Source organism: Pinus tabuliformis, chromosome 2_1 (genome assembly GCF_031772625.1).
Source record: "Pinus tabuliformis cultivar Carrire ecotype Pingquan chromosome 2_1, CPIR1, whole genome shotgun sequence".
Classification (NCBI taxonomy): Eukaryota; Viridiplantae; Streptophyta; class Pinopsida; order Pinales; family Pinaceae; genus Pinus; species Pinus tabuliformis.
The window spans coordinates 40,062,082-40,079,423 of record NC_142299.1 but is presented as its reverse complement, the minus strand read 5'-3'; the positions used below and the strand labels follow the sequence as shown (position 1 = coordinate 40,079,423).

Below are 17,342 nucleotides of genomic sequence, written 5' to 3'. Positions count from 1 at the left end.
TAGTTTGAAGGGTCAAAGGGACAACATGGGGAAGCTTAAGGAGCAGCATGGAGGGCTGTGGTAGGAACAACTACTGTAGGTGACAGCGGATCTGTTAAGGGCAAGTTTAGGGCTGTTTCTAGGTATGGTTAAGAGCAGGAAAGGCAAGCAGCCAGGCCGAGGAGAATAGGAGCAATACGTTGCTATTTTGGGCACCATTCTGTGGAGGCAGCAACTACAGGATTGATGTTGTGCTTGGCCGCAGGCCTAAGCACACAGCTGTGACTGCATTAGGGGTGTTAAGGGCTGATATGCATCCTAAGGAGGCATCGTAGCTATGGAAGAAGCTTGCCAAGGTGGGCTGTAGTCCACAAGGGACTTGTTTGATGACTGTTAGGTGGAGTTAGGGTTGTGGAACTTGCCCTAACTGGGAATGTCAAAACTGTAGAGGCAAACATAACAACAATGTGTTTGGAGGTGTGTTGGGTCCATGATTTTGGATCAGTTTGGATGGGATGTACTTGCAGCCTGTAGTAGCCAAAGTGGAGGGGCAGACTTGATGGTTAGATGCCCTAACCAGTGGCAACATCTACAAGGTTTCTTAGGTGTTGGATACTGCCACATATGAGCAACAATGTCACTAACAATGGGACAACAAATGCAATCAGGGTGGAGCATGATAGATGGGACAACAAGGACATGATGCTTGCATGGGACAACAAGCAACCATGGTGCAGCAGTATGAGCAGTGACAACATTAGCTAGATGTCACAGTATCGGAAGGTGCAACAGTATGACGTGTACAGCATGATCATGAGGTCCAACATTGTGATGATGGGTGCAACATGGTGCAGCATGGTGAGGTGCAACATGATGATGAGATGCAACACAATGATAGGTGAAGGAGTCACCTTGGAGAATCAGTTGAAGTAGCATGTCTTCAACTGATCTCATGTATCATCTTCTTAGAGATGATCTATGCTCTTATTTAGATAAGTCAAAGTGTTGATTTCTGTTGTAAATGTACTATCTCTCTCTCTCTCTCTCTCTCTCTGTTGAACTATTGAAGAACATATAAGAAGAATTGATCAAGGGTTTCCCAACATTGGGGTTTGTCCCTGGCTAGTGCCACATCTTGTGTCTTCTTGTCTTGGTTTGTCTTCTGCGATTTATGTTTATGTTCTATTTGCAGTTTACTTTAATGCTAACGTGATTGCTAATCTGGAAAAGGTATTGAGCTAACTGTGAAAATGGAAATAAATTGCTCTAAGCATAAAACATACCTAAAATTAAAAAATGACACCTTTCCAAGCTCTCTATGGTTATGAACCACCCAGATGGAATGATTTTGCACTACTCGATTCTAGGGTTCTAGTAGTCAAAAACCACTTAGAAGAAAACCAAAGAATCATTAACTTATTAAAAGAGAATCTAACGATTGCATGTAATAGAATGAAACAATAGGCTGATTGACATCACACTGAAAGAGAGTTCGAAGAAGGAGATTGGGTCTTTGTCAGACTCCAACCTTATAAGCAATTATTTTAAAGAATCCTTCTTGGGATTTACTTTTCAAGAAATAAAATTATTTTAATGTAAATTAGGTCTTCTAGGCCTCCTCCACCAAGTCTGCCTCAAACTGGACGAGTCGGCCTAAATTGAGGGGCAAAAACACCTATATAAAGGTAACAAGTCAACCTCATTTGGAGCACTCACTCACCAAGTTTGATTTGTATCTTCTGGGCCATAAAAAAGTGCGAATTTCAAGGAAGAAAAGGATGAAGACTAGCAAAAAAGGAAAAAGGTCTCACTCAAGCACTAGAAGTTGAAGTTCTCTCTCTCTCTCTCTCTCATGTGTGAATTTGCTGAGTTGTTGGAGGGGCCAAAACTACAATTTTGCTGTTGGGTCGAAGTTCTATTGTTGGTGGTCGAAATTCTGTTGTTGGGGGTCGAAATTCTGTAGTTGGGAAGTTGAATTCCTGGATTGTTGCTAGGTTGATGTTGCTGAATAAGAAGAGACTACTAAATCATCTTGAAAGGCTGACTTGGTGGAGGAGGAAGGTTTGTTGTTCTATGGTCTTGGTTTATCTCAGTTTGAATCTACTGAAGAAAGAGTTCTTTGACTGGGTTTTCCCCTATATAGGGGTTTTAGCCCTAGCTGAGTGCCTACATCTAGTGTCCATGATCTTCATGTTTCTATTTTGAATCTTGATAATTGCTTGATGAGAAGAAGATAAAGGAAAAACACAAAGAAGTTAATAAGAACATAATAACATCACAAGTAATTATCATTATAAGAAAATATTTCTGCCTTTCTGATTTTCTAACACAAACGAAGTCCATCTCATTTGATTCCTTGTCGGAGAACACGAGAAAGACTTTGGAAGGAAGAATACAAGTCAACCTACTAACTTTGTGTGCCTTGCTCAAAATTGGAAGAGTCAATCAAATGATTCTTCTAGAGGAGAAAGAAGTGAAAGAAGAAAGAGATCTGATCTTCACTGTGACTTGTGTGGTAGAAATGGACATGAGGCAAAGACATGTAGAATCCCTTGGGAGGAGATAGAGGACAAACAAAGTCAAAAAGAGGCAGAGACAAAGCATCAAACCCAACAAAAGATGAAGCATCTGAATGTTATAATTACATTGTTGCCCATTGCAATTTTGGGATGCTAGATTCAGAGAGTTAGCCAAAGCCATAGTCCATCCAATTTGTGGTCATCCTTAAACCACCATGTAATAGAAGACTTAAGGCTTCTGTGAGACATCAGTTTATGGTCATCGTTAAACCATCATCTAATAGAAGACATCAGCTTCTACCATCCATTCAGTTTGTGGTCATCCCTAAAACCACTAGATTCAGAGAGCACATTCAACAATTGGTAGTTGTCCTTCATCTCTTTGTGTGGACTCATAAATAATCCTTAGGGATTTGGTGAATTGTGAATATTTTGTAAATACGTAAATTCCTTCTCTGATACCATGTAGAAATTCCTTGAAATCTTACAACTGCTATGATGACAAATCTGCAACTAATTTCGTTGCACCAAGACACAGGATTTCTCTACGATAGACAGGCAGCAGAATAAAAGAAACACAGAGATAAAGAACACAGTCACACAATAACACAATATTTTTCTAGGGAACCCAACTAGGAAAACCCTCTTCTTGCTGTAGATTTTATTGATAGAAATTGAGCAAATAGAATTCTTTACAAGGCAAGCTGTTTCAACAGAAAACAAGGCTACTCTCTCTGCTAATACCTAGCTCGAAACCTACTTGAAAAAACTCGATCCAACCCCTATTTCCTTGCAGAGCTTCTGCCCCTATCTTCTAGCGCTAGAAATCTCCTATTTCCTAGTAGATCAGCAAGGAAATTGTCTCTGAAACTGCGTATAAGCTTCTCCTTACATGCTCTCCTAGCAAGAACTCTTTCTCACACAAACTCGTGCTCAACAATTATGATACAATGATGTGCCTTCATTCTTCTAAGCATTTCGACTCATGCTATAACTGGCAAGTTAATTTTAGAACTCAGACTTGTGATCAATTTGTTAACTGAGTCGAACTGACTCTTCTAACTCGTTCTTGCCTCAATTAGACACTGAGAGTCTCACTCGTCTTTTTCCAAATATAAACTCTCACTTGGAGAACAACAAAATTGAGCCTCCAATTTCTTTCCATGAGTTAACTGCTCCATGAACTCGTCCTTGAACTCGTGCATGCTAAAGAACGAATGATCGAGGTCTTTCTTGACAAGTCAAGAAGACCTATCTTGCTACTATTTTCAACATAGATTGATGCCTCCAATCCTCCCACAGAATCTCCTCAACCAACATGCCCCATAACTTCCCCAACAATGGAGCCCATCCCTCCTCCCCATGCAAAAACTCTAGAGTCCATTCATGTAATAGTTCTTCAAGCTCCCCCCTTCATGCCTCTAGTTTCTAACAGAATTGTATCAAGGATATCCCCCTATCAATCTCCTACTTTTGTTCTCCCTCTTTCTCAGGCACATCTAGTTGGAATTTCCCAATCCCCCTCCCCTCCTCGGGATATCATTGTGTCAATGTCTCCTCTAGTTCTTGAATAGGCCTTCTTAGTCCAACCCAGATAGGTGAAACACTTCCTCAACACTTTTCCTCAACAACAAACAACCTAAAACTTTGTGAGAAAAATTGTGTGTTCCATGCTTGATGACTATACAATTCCAACAGCACTCCCAATACCAAGTGTTTCACATTCACTTCAGGGACAATCCTATTACTCCCATGCTTCAATGAAAATTTTGCTTTGGAAGATTGGTTGCTAAAACTTCGAGTAATGCACCAAAGATATGTGGAGTGGATCCAAGATGCAGTCTTGGTCAATTCACTTCTAGTTTTGCACATAGTGGACAAAATTCTATCGTGGCTCTGCTTGCAATAAAGATAGCATTGCTTCTGCTTGCAATAAAGAGTAGCATTGCTTCATAAGTGTTGAAGTTTCTAGGTTTACTTAGTTTAGAAACTCTTCATGCATTTTTTCTGATTTATTCCTACCTACTTGTTATTTTTCTTTAACAAGTTATTTACAAAGTAAATACTGAAAATAAACACTAGTGCATGCTCAACATATTACAGATCAACAACTAAAAGAAACAAGAACAAACACCACATGACACCATTATTTCTGGACCAATGTCCCCGGTAAAACCCAATGCGGGAAAACCGGTGCAACTATCTGAGGGTTTTCTTATTAAGCAATATCAGAGTACAATCTGGGTGCCGAAACTAGCCTACCCAACAGAGAATTTCCTTAGCAATGATACCTCATAGTTTGAGAGAAATCTCCTAGCTGAAATCCCGGAAAATCCTTCCGGCAGTTCCTCAGCACAAAACTGCTCCTTCAACCCCAGTGTCTGCCCAATCTGGACTGCGTCAGCCCATCTTTGCCCCATGCTGGCCTTGCGTCAGCTCTGGGAGCCTCCGCGTCAGCTACGTTGGCCCTTCTGGAGCTCTGTGTAGCACTTGGTTGCCTCGCGTGGCCTTACGTGAGCTCTTGATGGCTCTGCATCACCCTCCTTGGCTACTGCACTGCTCTCCCGACACAATCTCTGCCTTCTCTATTTCTCTGTACTCAATGCCCCTCAGCTGCTCTCCTGATCACTGATTCTATCTCTCTTAGCAAACCCCGCTCTAGAGAATAGAATGACTGATTATCTGGTGTGTCCTCCAAGTGACCCTCAAGCCTCCTCTTATACTTTTCCTGTTGACATCTCAACGGCCGAGATTAAGTCCCTAATCAACGGCTAAGATTAGATGTGGCTTGATCCATGTCTTTTGGACCATTCTAACACAGATTCATATTAATACACATTAATATTTTATTTTCCCTAAGTTTAGACTTAGGGACTCCATTAAAAATACTAATTATTTTAATATCCCCTGGTCTGTTTAGAATCTGCCCAAACTCTTTTTGGGTATTGGAGATCTCATGTTCCCCAACCTCTCCACCAAATTTTGTGGCTAGAGCACATCCGATGCTACCCGAAATGAACACTCCCTCTTATTGAGGACTGTGCTCTAGCAATACTCCTCACTGAGGATTACTCTGATCATCCAGCATCTGTACCTGTGCTGATGCTAGGCCTTCCTGCCCACCATCCTCTGCACTGCTGCCTCCTGTATTGCTGCCCATGGTTCTGCCACTGCCACTACTGCATCTATATGACAACTCCCTCTGCATCCGTGCTGCTACTAGTCCTTTCTCCCAGCATTGCATCCGGACTGTACCTCCTCTCATCATGCTGCATCTGCTGCCCACTGCTGCACTGCAACTCAGTTACTGAGAAGTAAGTAACTGATCTCCCAACTGACCGCCCTATTGGGCTAGAAACACCCACTGATGCTGAAGCTCCCTCTGTCGCTAACAAGTGCTCCCTCTCTCTGACCTCTGCGCTGCTGCAACAACTCCCTGCATCTCGCACCGTTGCACACCTCTCCATGCTTTCCTGCACTGGTGCAACACCCCTGTGCCTCTCGCATTACTACAGCTTGCTAGCTCTGCGCTGTCTCGGGACTCCTGCACTGTAGCTCTCTCTGCCGCTCCATCCGCATCTGTCTCTACCCACATAGCCAGTCCTGCTACTCCTCGTCGGGGCTCCCATAGCAAGGTCTAATCTAAGGGGCTAGGTACCTCAAGGCTCCTACCCCTCATCACTTGTAGTCCATCTGACTACAGCTCGATGTCTCCCCACTTCCGCTCAAGTGGTGCGTGTGCACTCGTGGCATAGTCATCGTTTGTCAAAACTTCCTTCTCTGCCCGTGTTGGCACTACCTTAGTCTTGGAAGACTCTCCCTTACTCTTCTTCCTTAGGCACTGGGTCGCATAATGACCCATCTCGCCACAGTGGAAGCACTTGATCTTGGAGATATCTTTCTTCTTCGACTTCTCCTGCTTTCCCTTGGATGCTAGGGCCACATCCTCCTCCTCCTGTTGAACTTTGATCCCTTTGCTGCTGCTACTTGTATTCGACTGCCGTCTAATCTCTTCCTGGCGAAGAGCTGCCCACATCTCGTCCCAAGGTAGGAGAGTCCCTTTGCCCAGGATACTCTAGACAAACACTTGCCAATCTTCTGAGACAAACATTTATGGCTTCCTCACCATAAGCTCCTGATCCGATGTCGCTCCTATAACTGTCAACTAGTCTCGGATCTCATTTAGTCCTCCGAGGAAGGTGTCAATCAATTGACCCTTCTTCATCTGATACGACCTCATCTGGTTCTCGAGCATCATTCTTCTTTGCACAGAAGTATGCTGGTACATGTTCTTGAGAGCCTCCCACATCTCAATTGCCGTTTCCTTTTCGGCTATATGTAGTACCACATGATCGTTGACCCCGTCAAGGATAATGCACTTGGCCCTCGCCATCGCCTCTTCATACTTGTCGTTATCATTGGGGTCGACTGGGATAGCTATAACCTTCAAGGCGAAGTTCTTGACACGATTTCTATCAAGCACTGATAAGATTCTAGCCTTCCAGACTGCGAAGTTCGATGCTCCATCCAGTCTATCTTGGTCTCTTACCCCATGTAGTGCCATGACGCTCCTCTACTTCCCTCTTGGAAGTTCTTTGTTCGACTCCTCTGAGTCTCTACTTCCCTTTTGGAAGTTCTCTTCTGGACTCCCTCTGAGTCCTGATTCCCTTCCTGGAAATCCTTCTACCGCTTGTCGAGATGCCCCCTACTCCGATCATCTTGTGCAACTGCACTGCTGATCCAGGTTCCTCGGCTAGAAACCCTTGGTAACAACTCCTCTGGCCCTGCTCTGTTAGGTATTGTTCTGAGTACAGTACCTCACTAGCTCCACTCTGCAATATTTCTGCAACCTTCTAGACTCCAACAACTGCCTCTTTGTGAAATGTGTCAACCCCTCTTTGCCTCACGCTGGGTCTGCGTTACCCTAGATGGGTCTACGTTAGCCCTGGGATGCCTTGCGTCAGCCTCTGGCCCTCTGTGTCAGCAACGCTGGCATCTCTGAGGCTCTGCGCAGCTCCCGACCTCTTTTGCGTGGCTCTGGCTGGCTTTGCATCACACTTCTTGCTTCTGCGTTGCTAGAAACAACTTCTGTCACTTCGGGACAACATTTTTCTGCTGCTATTGCTCCGCTCGGCTGATGTCTTTTAGTCCTTCTGTGATCTGCAATCACGCTCTGATACCATGTTGAAGTTTCTAAGTTTACTTAGTTTAGAAACCCTTCATGCACTTTTTCTGATTTATTCCTACCTACTTGTTATTTTTCTTTAACAAGTTATTTACAAAGTAAATACTGAAAGTAAACACCGATGCATGCTCAACATATTACAGATCAACAACTAAAAGAAACAAGAACAAACACACCACATGACACCATTATTTTTGGACTAATGTCCCCGGAAAAACCCAATGTGGGAAAACCGGTGCAGCTATCTGAGGGTTTTCTTATTAAGCAATATCAGAGTAAAATTTGGGTGCTGAAACTAGGGGCTGAGGTTCGGGAAAAGTATAAGAGGAGGCTTGAGGGTCACTTGCAGGACACAACAAATGATCAGTCATTCTATTCACTAGAGCGGGGTTTGCTAAAAAAGATAGAATCAGTGATCGGGAGAGCAGCTGAGGGGCATTGAGTACAGAGAAACAGAGAAGGCAGATATTGTGCTGAGAGAGCAGTGCAGCAGCCAAGGAGGGTGACACAGAGCCAACAAGGGCTCATGCAGGGCCACGGAGAGGCAGCCAAATGCTGCGCAGAGCTCCAGAAGGGCCAGCCTGGGGTTGACGCAAGCCTAGAAAGGCTGATGCAGGGCCAGCGTGGGACAGAGAGGGCTGAGGTTCGAGAATTAGAGAAGGGGTTCGAGATTTTGTGTAGGCCAAGACTTGAAGGGAGAGGCTGAGATTTCTAGCTGGCTGCGTAGACCTAAGGAGGAGGCCAAGACTTCAGCTAGAGGGGCCGAGTGTCTTCTAGGGTGATGCTGTACAGTTGGAGGCCGAGACATTGCTAGGGGCCAAGTTATTTTTCAGATAAGCTGATTTTAGAGGTCGAATTTCCTCTACCCCAAAAATCCGGTGGGCCATTTCCAGGTTCAAATAATTGCAGTAATTTCTGTGTATTTTTCTGTGGGTCAAGGCCTTAAATTTTCCAGATTAATAAAAGTGAAGGAAGATTTGTTGGGGTGAAAATTCCTGCATCTTATGGTTGATTTTCCTATTAATTTCTGCTCCATAATTTTATTGTCAAGCTATAAATACCAGTGTATTTATTTTCCAGCAATTTCAAAATTTATTTGAGCATAAATATTTTTCTGGTATAAAACAATTGTGGAGAGAATTAAACTAGACCTGGTCTTAAAATTTAACTAAATAATGCTAGTTCATATTTTCTGCTTATCTAAAAAACATTCTTTATTTTCAATCTGAATATTTTGAAAGATCGACTTGGCAAATCGTCAAGAACTGTCTCATTTCTTTTGATAATCTAAGCTATTTAATTGTGATGGAAAATTTCCGTCTCTCCCAATTTTCATATTTTCTTTGTATCTCTAGAAATGTTGTTTCTGAAACGAGTTACTATTTTCCCGAATGAACTGCCTTGGTAACTGCCCCTGATACAATTAGAGCAAATCATTTGGGAACTATTGCTTTTCATTCTATGCAATCCCCAGGCTGTTTCATTCAGGACTGGGGAGTCTGAAAAGAGTCCAAATCTGTCTGGACTAGTGCATTTCCAAAACTTGTAGATTATCTTCTAATTTTAGGCTGTGAACCAAACTGAAGTCGATAGGAAACCTCTGGTTTCTAAGATCTTATGCAGTCATAATTGCCTTGGTTGTGTGGCAAACTTTGAAGCAGAAATTAGCTGCAAGGCAATGTGAGATATATCATCGATTAATGCACAATTTCTAATTCCTTGTTTGGTTAGGTACCATATTGCAGGATCCGAAGGTATCTTTTATTCTCGGGAGCCTTATGCAAATAACGAAGCTTCACATGTAACACGTTTTCTTGGACTTGCAGCTGTTGGTAATGACAAGAAAGAGGTTAGATCCTATTTGCTTTGTCCGTCTGCTAATGTATTTTCTATTTTGTTATAGCACCTAGGCAGGAGACACTTTTCTGAAAATTTAACCCTTACTGTGCACAGCTCCATTAACCAGTTTACATTTGACATCCTCCTTGCAGTTATACAGTCAATGGTGTGATTTGAAGATTTCAAAATGTTCAATTCACATTAATATTGACAATATGGGTAGCTAAAGAACTACAATTAAATGTTAGCTGTACCATTTGCTGTGACATTATGGTTCTTGAAGATTCAATTTGTTTGCTGTGATCTCTGAAACCCTTATACATGGATGCAAAATATTAGACAGGATAAAACCTTCCCTGAGGTCTGAGTTGAACCAGTTGCAGGAGTATAATGACCACAAAAACACTCCTGTAAGGGTAACTGAGTTTCTGTTGCAGAATATGGAGTAAGTAAATTAAAGTTCAAACTATCTCTGAATCACTTTATCACTGTACAAACACGAAGTAGTTTGGAACATCTCAAAATCTTAACTCTTTGTTGCCTCTTATTTTGAACTCAGCATCATCATGGACTATTATCTGTTTTATTTTGTACTTGCATGCATTTCTGTTATATTTAATTGTGTTTTTATATCCATTCTTGTTATATATTTGTGTTGGTTTATGTCTTGTTAGCCTGCATTATCGGACATATTTTGACTGTGGATATTTGGCTTACAGAAGTTTATCCATGCACTTTCACCCGTACCTGCTTCAATGATGCCTGTGTCCGAGCTTTTAGCAAGGCCTCCAAACTCAACACCTTCTCCATATAAAGTTGAGCAACCATCTGTCAGGGCAAAGGATACAAATAAATGGACTGAAACTTCTGATGCCCAGTATTGGCGGTATGATGTCTCCAAAAAGAGGCAAAGAGGAGGCACTGAAGATGGTGAAAGATTGTGTTTCCAGTTTTTATCCTCTGGTTCTTGTTCACGAGGTGAAAGCTGTAAGTTTAGACATGATACAGATGACAAAAATCCGTTCTCAAAAGGTGCATGCTTTGATTTTATCAGCAAGGGTAAATGTGAAAGAGGTGCAGAGTGCAAGTTTCGCCATAGTTCAGATGATGGTGGGAGTAGTGATTTGCTTCCACCCGGCATCTGCTTTGATTTTGTCAAGAAGGGCCGATGCGATAAAGGTGACGATTGCAGGTCAGACTTACATTTATTTCTGATATCAGTCATTATACATTAAAAATTCTATATGCAATTGGCTGACATGTGGCACTGTTTTATCTTTATATCTTTATAAACTTCCCACAATGCAACATATTGAATAGTCATTTTTCTGCTTTTTTGTCAAATGTTTACTATTCTAACCAAATGATATAGATGCTTCCCATTGCAGATTTAGCCATGATCCTGATGCTGGAAAGAAAAGGAGAAATACAGTGTCTAATACACATCAGCCCTGCTGGTTTTGCTTGTCAAGCCCTAATCTAGATACTCATCTTGTAGTGAGTGTAGGGGACAATTTCTACTGCGCACTAGCCAAGGGTCCATTAGTTGAAGAACATGTGTTGATAGTTCCCATTGAACATTTACCTTCTACTCTTTCCCTGCCTTCAGATGCAGATAGTGAATTACAGAGGCTTACGCATGCTCTTAAAAGATATTTCAGGAAGCATGGAAATGCAATGATTGTATTTGAAAGGTACTTGAATCTAAGGACCGCTAATCATGCTCATTTACAGGTATCAGAAAAAAATCTACCACCTTTTTCATGCAATTTCCTTCCTCAAATGTGCATACCTTTTCATTGTTATTAAGACACATCAATTTAATTTTCTACGATTATTTAGATGCAAAATGTTTGCAAGGTTCTAAATTGTTAAGAACAATTTTTTCCACAGTTTGCTTAGGTGCAAATATACGTGGCATTAAGTATGCTTGCAACTGTCAAAATAAAATTAATTTGGAGAAACTAAATTGACTGAATATATTCTAAAAATGTTTTTTAGATTGTGAAGGTTGGTTAATTTGTAGACATTGTATGGAGAAACCAACTAGATTTGCTGTATTCTTAAAATATTTTTTAGATTATGCAGGTTGGTTAATCTGTAAACATCGAAGATCTGGTCACCTGCTATTAATTACACATTTTAATGCATGCTTTCCTATGGCTATCATTTACTTTTTACCTTATCCTGTATTTAACTGCCCTCCTAGTGGAAATCTATCATTGTGAATTGAGGCATGAGTATTTTATGTGTCATACCTCCATCTTTGTTGATTGCATGCACATAATTGAGATAGACTGCTGAGTTGAATCAGAAGCATAATGCCATTCTTGGTGTCCTAATGTCATCAAGAGCAGTATGAGTTGTGAATCCGCTAGATGCTTCAGCATCAGATTCATCAGCGAATTCCCTGCCAGTGTTTATGTCAATATCAATGTACAAATCAACATCATCCATTGTTGCATTTGGAACAGGGTCGATCCACGGAGTAGAATAATTGGATGACTCTTTAGCCACATTCTTCAATGCCAACTGCAAGTTACTACGAACATAAACAAGATCTTCTAATCTTCCAGATAACAATCTATTTCTTTTTTTGGAATGAATGTAGTCAAAGGAACTCCAATTCCTTTCACATGCTGATGCACTTGTTCCCTGACTTAAGATGCGAATTGCAAAATTTTGCAATTCTGGTGCCCTTGAACCATAAAATTCTCACCATACTGCTGGATCACTTCTGCTCCTATCATACTTTGCTGATTGTGTTCCAAATAACCCTTCTTCTAACCTGTATGCCCTCAACTGACTTCTGATCAAACCTGCAATATTTGGATCTGGATTTAGCTTCTCAATAGACTAGATAAGTCCATTCATGATTTCTTCATCCCTATGTCTTGGTAACCCAAACAATCTAGGGTCCAAATAGCATGCTGCTGCATGTAATGGACTATGCATCATCTTCCATCTATGATCAATTAAATCCCATATCTCCTTGTAATCAGCTTCCACATTATTAAAAGTAGTTGCAATGGTCTCTTTGCAACGATCAATGCTTTCATAAACAAAACCCATACAAGGTTTGTCACCATCAACCATGCGGAGCACATTAACAATTGGGCCACAAATTTTTAAAACCTTGTTTGCATTTTCCCAAAAGCCATTATTGAGCACTATTTGTTCAACATTTTTCCCCTTAGTTTCTTTTGAGAGGGTAGATCTCTCCCACTCAGTGTTACAAAAAATAGCTCTTAGGCTCGCTTTTTCCTCAACAACTCTTTTCAGAGTAATATAAAAAGTGGCAAATCCTGTATCACAAGACCTCAACAACTCTTTTGATGCATTCTTCCTGTATATGCTCGAAGTGAGACGATGGTTGGTTGACATAGAGGATAGAGTACATCTAGGAGTCGGTTCAATAGATTTAGGAGTCAAACCAGGATGAGTTGAACAAAACTTCCTGGCATATATGTAAGCCTATGGGCAGAAGGAGGAGGAGGCCATTGATAGTAGAAGATCAGGCCACGAGACAGAGAGTCTCGTTATGTAATCAACTGTTTATATGTTTATATACAGAGGAATTCGATTCTGAGTGTGGAAATGTGTTAATCGTGTGTCTATTGATTGATTACTATGTGAACTCGTAGGTTCTGTAATAGAGGTTGCAGGCAGAGTCGAGGCAGAGTACAGAGGAGAAGAACGAGCCAAGCGGTTCGTGATGGATCTTTGAATCCATTGAGAGATTAAATAGAGTCCATAGTCAGTGATAAAAATCACAGAAATCAAGCTCAGGAGGGAGTCGCAGCGGAAACAGTGAAGGAATCGAAACCTTTGAAGAGGAGCTAAATCATGGAAGAACTGAAGACTTAGAAAAAAAACTAAGTAAAAAGAAGGAGCGAGAAGTGAAGCATCGGCGCTCAGCAGCCGTTGGATCTGGAAGATCAACGGTCTAGATGATGTCGCTGAGGAGCAAAGCGAAATATCGCATCAACGGAGTTTATTACTCAGTTTAAGTCTTGCAAGTATAAAACCCGACTTACACTAAAAATGAGTGCAAAACATAGTCGGATTTAGAATCCGGACTTGAAATTTTATAAAGAGTGGCTTATACCCTTATCGGGTCCGGAAGATTGATTGGATTGGCGCTTTGAAGTGGTAGGGGTCTGACCATCGAGAAGAGCGATTGCGATAATGCGATGGATCCTGGACCGTCGGATCGAGAGTCCAGATCGACGGTCCAAAAGTGATCGCTTATCGCATATCGGAGAGGCCAAAGGTCTAGCGACAATGGAATAGCGAAGGGCCGATACGCCGATAGCGATAAAGCGCTGTTCGGGGATCGGAGGAATCAGAGGTCGGGGCAATCAGAGCGGCGGAGGAGTTAATACAGAGGAGCAGACCCAATGAGTTGATGAATGCGGGTATATAGTTTTTGAAATCTGAATAAAGGGTTCTGAGCAGAATTTCCTTTGTATTCTGTGAAAGTGTTGTGCTGAGTCATCTAACATAAAAAGGTGGTGTTAATAGTCCGATAGTCGCATATTGGAGTCGGAGGGGTGATGAAGCATGTATGTATGAACCGTGAAGGGAGCGATAGCCGATTGCGATAAAGGCAATTCTCGGAAAATGTGCAGAAACCGTACTAAAGGCGGAAAGGTATGTTTTGGGAGCATTTTCCTTTGTAAATGGGTTTTATAAGGAAATAGCACCGATAGAGCATTTCATGCGATATAACATATACGAACCAAGGTTTTGAAAGGGAAAGGTTATATATGTGTGGTTTAAGGGTTTATAAATATTAACGAAGGTTTCTATGGGGTGATAGAGTCTCAATAAGAAGGATATAATGGAAGAATTTAATAAATGGATGAATGAAGGCTTGAGGATTAATTTAACCCTTGATAGGAGGTTTAAGCGGGGTGATTGGTTCCGATATAAAAGGCACTTTGGCTTAAAGGGCCTTAACCATGTATGGTTGAAGATTTGACTCCTTTGTTAGTCAAATACCTGGGACAGATGTATTTATGCATGTTTATGCTTACTGTGGGTATGTGCGAGGGTAACCCTGCATCATTCACCCATTGTTGTGCTGCATTTCGTCATCATGTTGCACCTCACTGCGCTGCACCATGCTGCACCCATCATCACTATGCTGCATCTCGTCACGCTTCATTAATCATGACTGTACCCATCACTGTAGTGCATTATGTGCCATTGCTGCACCATGTTGCCATAATGACTTATGTGTAGGCTGCACCTTGCTTTCTTGTTGTCCCTTGCTTGCTTGTTGTCCCTAGCATGCTTGTTGTCCTTAGCATGCTTGTTGTTGCATGCTAGTTGTCCCTTGCATGCTAGTTGTAACATTGCATGCTTGGTGTATTTGCTTCTAAGTACCATACAACTGTCCTAATGTTAGTTCGCTGTGCCTTCCATGATGCTCTCCTTCGAAGACAGATGCTCTGGTTGTTCCGGCAGTTCCGGCTGTTCCCGACAATTCCGATAGTTCTTGGCAGTTTCGGCAGTTCCAACAGTTCTTGGCAGTTCTGACAGTTCTGGAAGTTCCGACAATTCTGGCAGTTCCCGAGAGTTCCTAGCAGTTTCCGGCAGTGCCGGCTATTCCCCACAGTTTCGGCAGTTCCGGTTGTTCCTGGCAGTTTTGGCTGTTCCCGATAGTTCCAGCAGTTCCGGCTTCTGCCCTCTGCGTTAACTTTCTCGGTTGTTCCAGCAGTTCCCGGTAGTTCCGGCAGTTCCCGGCAGTTCCGGCAGTTTCGACAGTTCCCGATAGTTCTCGGTAGTTTTTGCAGTTCCCGACAATTCCAGCTGTTTCGGCTTCTGCCCTCTGTTTCAGCGTTCCCGGCAATTCCGGCTTCTGCCCTCTGGATTAGGGCAACGTTATCCCTTAGGATCTCTCCTCCTACTAAAACCCAAAGACAAGTAGAGAGGAAGGGATCCCAAGTGTTTTGAAATGACTTGAAGGCCACCTCTATTTATACTAAAACGTTGAGCACAAGTGGGTTTTATTTGGTTGTTGGCTGATCTTGACGAATTGTCTCATAACACAAATAAATTCATATCTCCATGAATACTTATCGGAATTGGATGATCTTTAGATCAATCCTACACCTCTCGATGAGAGGGATCCAAGAAAAATATCAGCTTCCATTAATAAGATGACCCACATGGAGTTTGGCCCTAGTTGCCAATTTTAACACTCCCTCTCAACTAGGGAGAACTCCATCCGCTGATCCATATGTCCGACTGTACTATCTCTGCCATCAGTGCCCTGCACTACTCTGCTCTACTGAGCTCTAGTTTCCTCTACTCTGCTTTGCTGAACCATGAAGAAGAAGAATTGATCGAGAATGTCTCATACCATTCTCTATTGACCTGAAGTCAGTTTCATCTAAAGAGAATGTGTCTCATCACTCTTACTAACCCAAAGTCAGTTTTATTGATCCCAAATCAATGTCACAAGAGAGTGTCTCAAACCGCTCATACTGATCCCAGATCAGTTTCATTGATCCCAAATTAGTGGAGGTCATCCTAGCATAGGGAGTACGGTAGATACATTGATGCATCCATCGTTAGTACCAGTGTTGATAATATCGGTATCGGGAAAATATCGGCGAGGGTCCAGAAAATATCTTATCGGCAATATCGGCGAAAATATCGGCAAATATCGGCAAGCATAAAAAATGCATAATATATTCATTTTTTTCAGATTTTTAAACATATAAAGCAATAACAACATGAAATAAACACATTGGCACATAAATATGAAGAAAACACTGAAGATGAAATCTTTAGCTTGATCACGTTGAAGATGCACTGATGCTTCCTCCGGGTGATCTTCAAAGTTGATGTGATTTTGTTTCTCTATTCATTGTAGATCCTTGTGGTCTTGTTATAGAGTTTAATCCTCCTTGCTGGTATAGAATCCTAGATACTATGATTTGCATATCATTGCGGCATATTATTGTGGCATTATTTGCACCGTTTTGCACTAAACCGAGATTACTTGTGCCGTTATGGTTGACTGAGATAGCATCGAGACTCTTACCAGGATTCCATTGAGATTGTATCACCAAATTGTAGGATCAAGAACATGTGACTATGATGATATTGATGTCCTTTCGTTGTTGATAACTTCAGCACTGAACCATACTATAATCTGTCACGGAAACTGTGTTTATTATCTGTACTGTAATCCGCTACTGTGCACTGTGATTTAGCATTGAAACTTTGTCCAAGTTTTGTGTACTGTAATCTAGGTTGAATTAATCACTGTTTGGCACATCATGGTGACATTCTGTGGTATGTCATCCAATTATAACGGTATGTATTGCAGAGCCTTCGAACAACTATATAGATGACACTGTAATCACTACAATTTTTCCTATCCGAAAATCACAGATATATAAGTATGCCGGGACTGTGTTCAGTATATTAGGTAGTACTCCTTGACTGAGATCTGAGCTTGTTGAATCATGTGACCGAACTGAGGGAGACTGAATATAGCACAGTGATGAACCATGTGTATCACTGATAGCCCTTTCTTGTCTAGGGGACAGAAGCACAGACCACGTTCCGGTGGCTCCAGCGCTCAGAAAAACAATGACGCGGAAAAAACCCAAAAATCATTTTATACAGCGCGCGCGGACTGTTTTTAAATTTTTAACCTCGCCAGCGATATTTTCACTCGTCGCGCGATATTTTAGGAAATATTGCCGAAATATCGGAAATCGCGCGCGATTTTTAAAACAGGAAAATATCGCGATATTTTGGCGGCGATATTTCGGCTCGCCGAAAATATTGCGATATTT

General features: G+C 41.7%; 1 protein-coding gene across 2 annotated transcripts in view; it reads left to right on the top strand.

Annotated features, from left to right (window-relative positions):
- The window catches only part of LOC149198665 (zinc finger CCCH domain-containing protein 64-like), a 215,252-nt gene that overhangs the window by 112,553 nt on the left and 85,357 nt on the right, over nucleotides 1-17,342 (top strand). For both annotated transcript variants that reach the window (XM_089402109.1, XM_089402108.1), the window contains exons 5-7: nucleotides 9,415-9,532; nucleotides 10,242-10,714; nucleotides 10,911-11,256. In XM_089402109.1, the coding sequence (XP_089258235.1) occupies nucleotides 9,415-9,532; nucleotides 10,242-10,714; nucleotides 10,911-11,256 (937 nt within the window). The remainder of the gene's footprint in view (nucleotides 1-9,414; nucleotides 9,533-10,241; nucleotides 10,715-10,910; nucleotides 11,257-17,342) is intronic.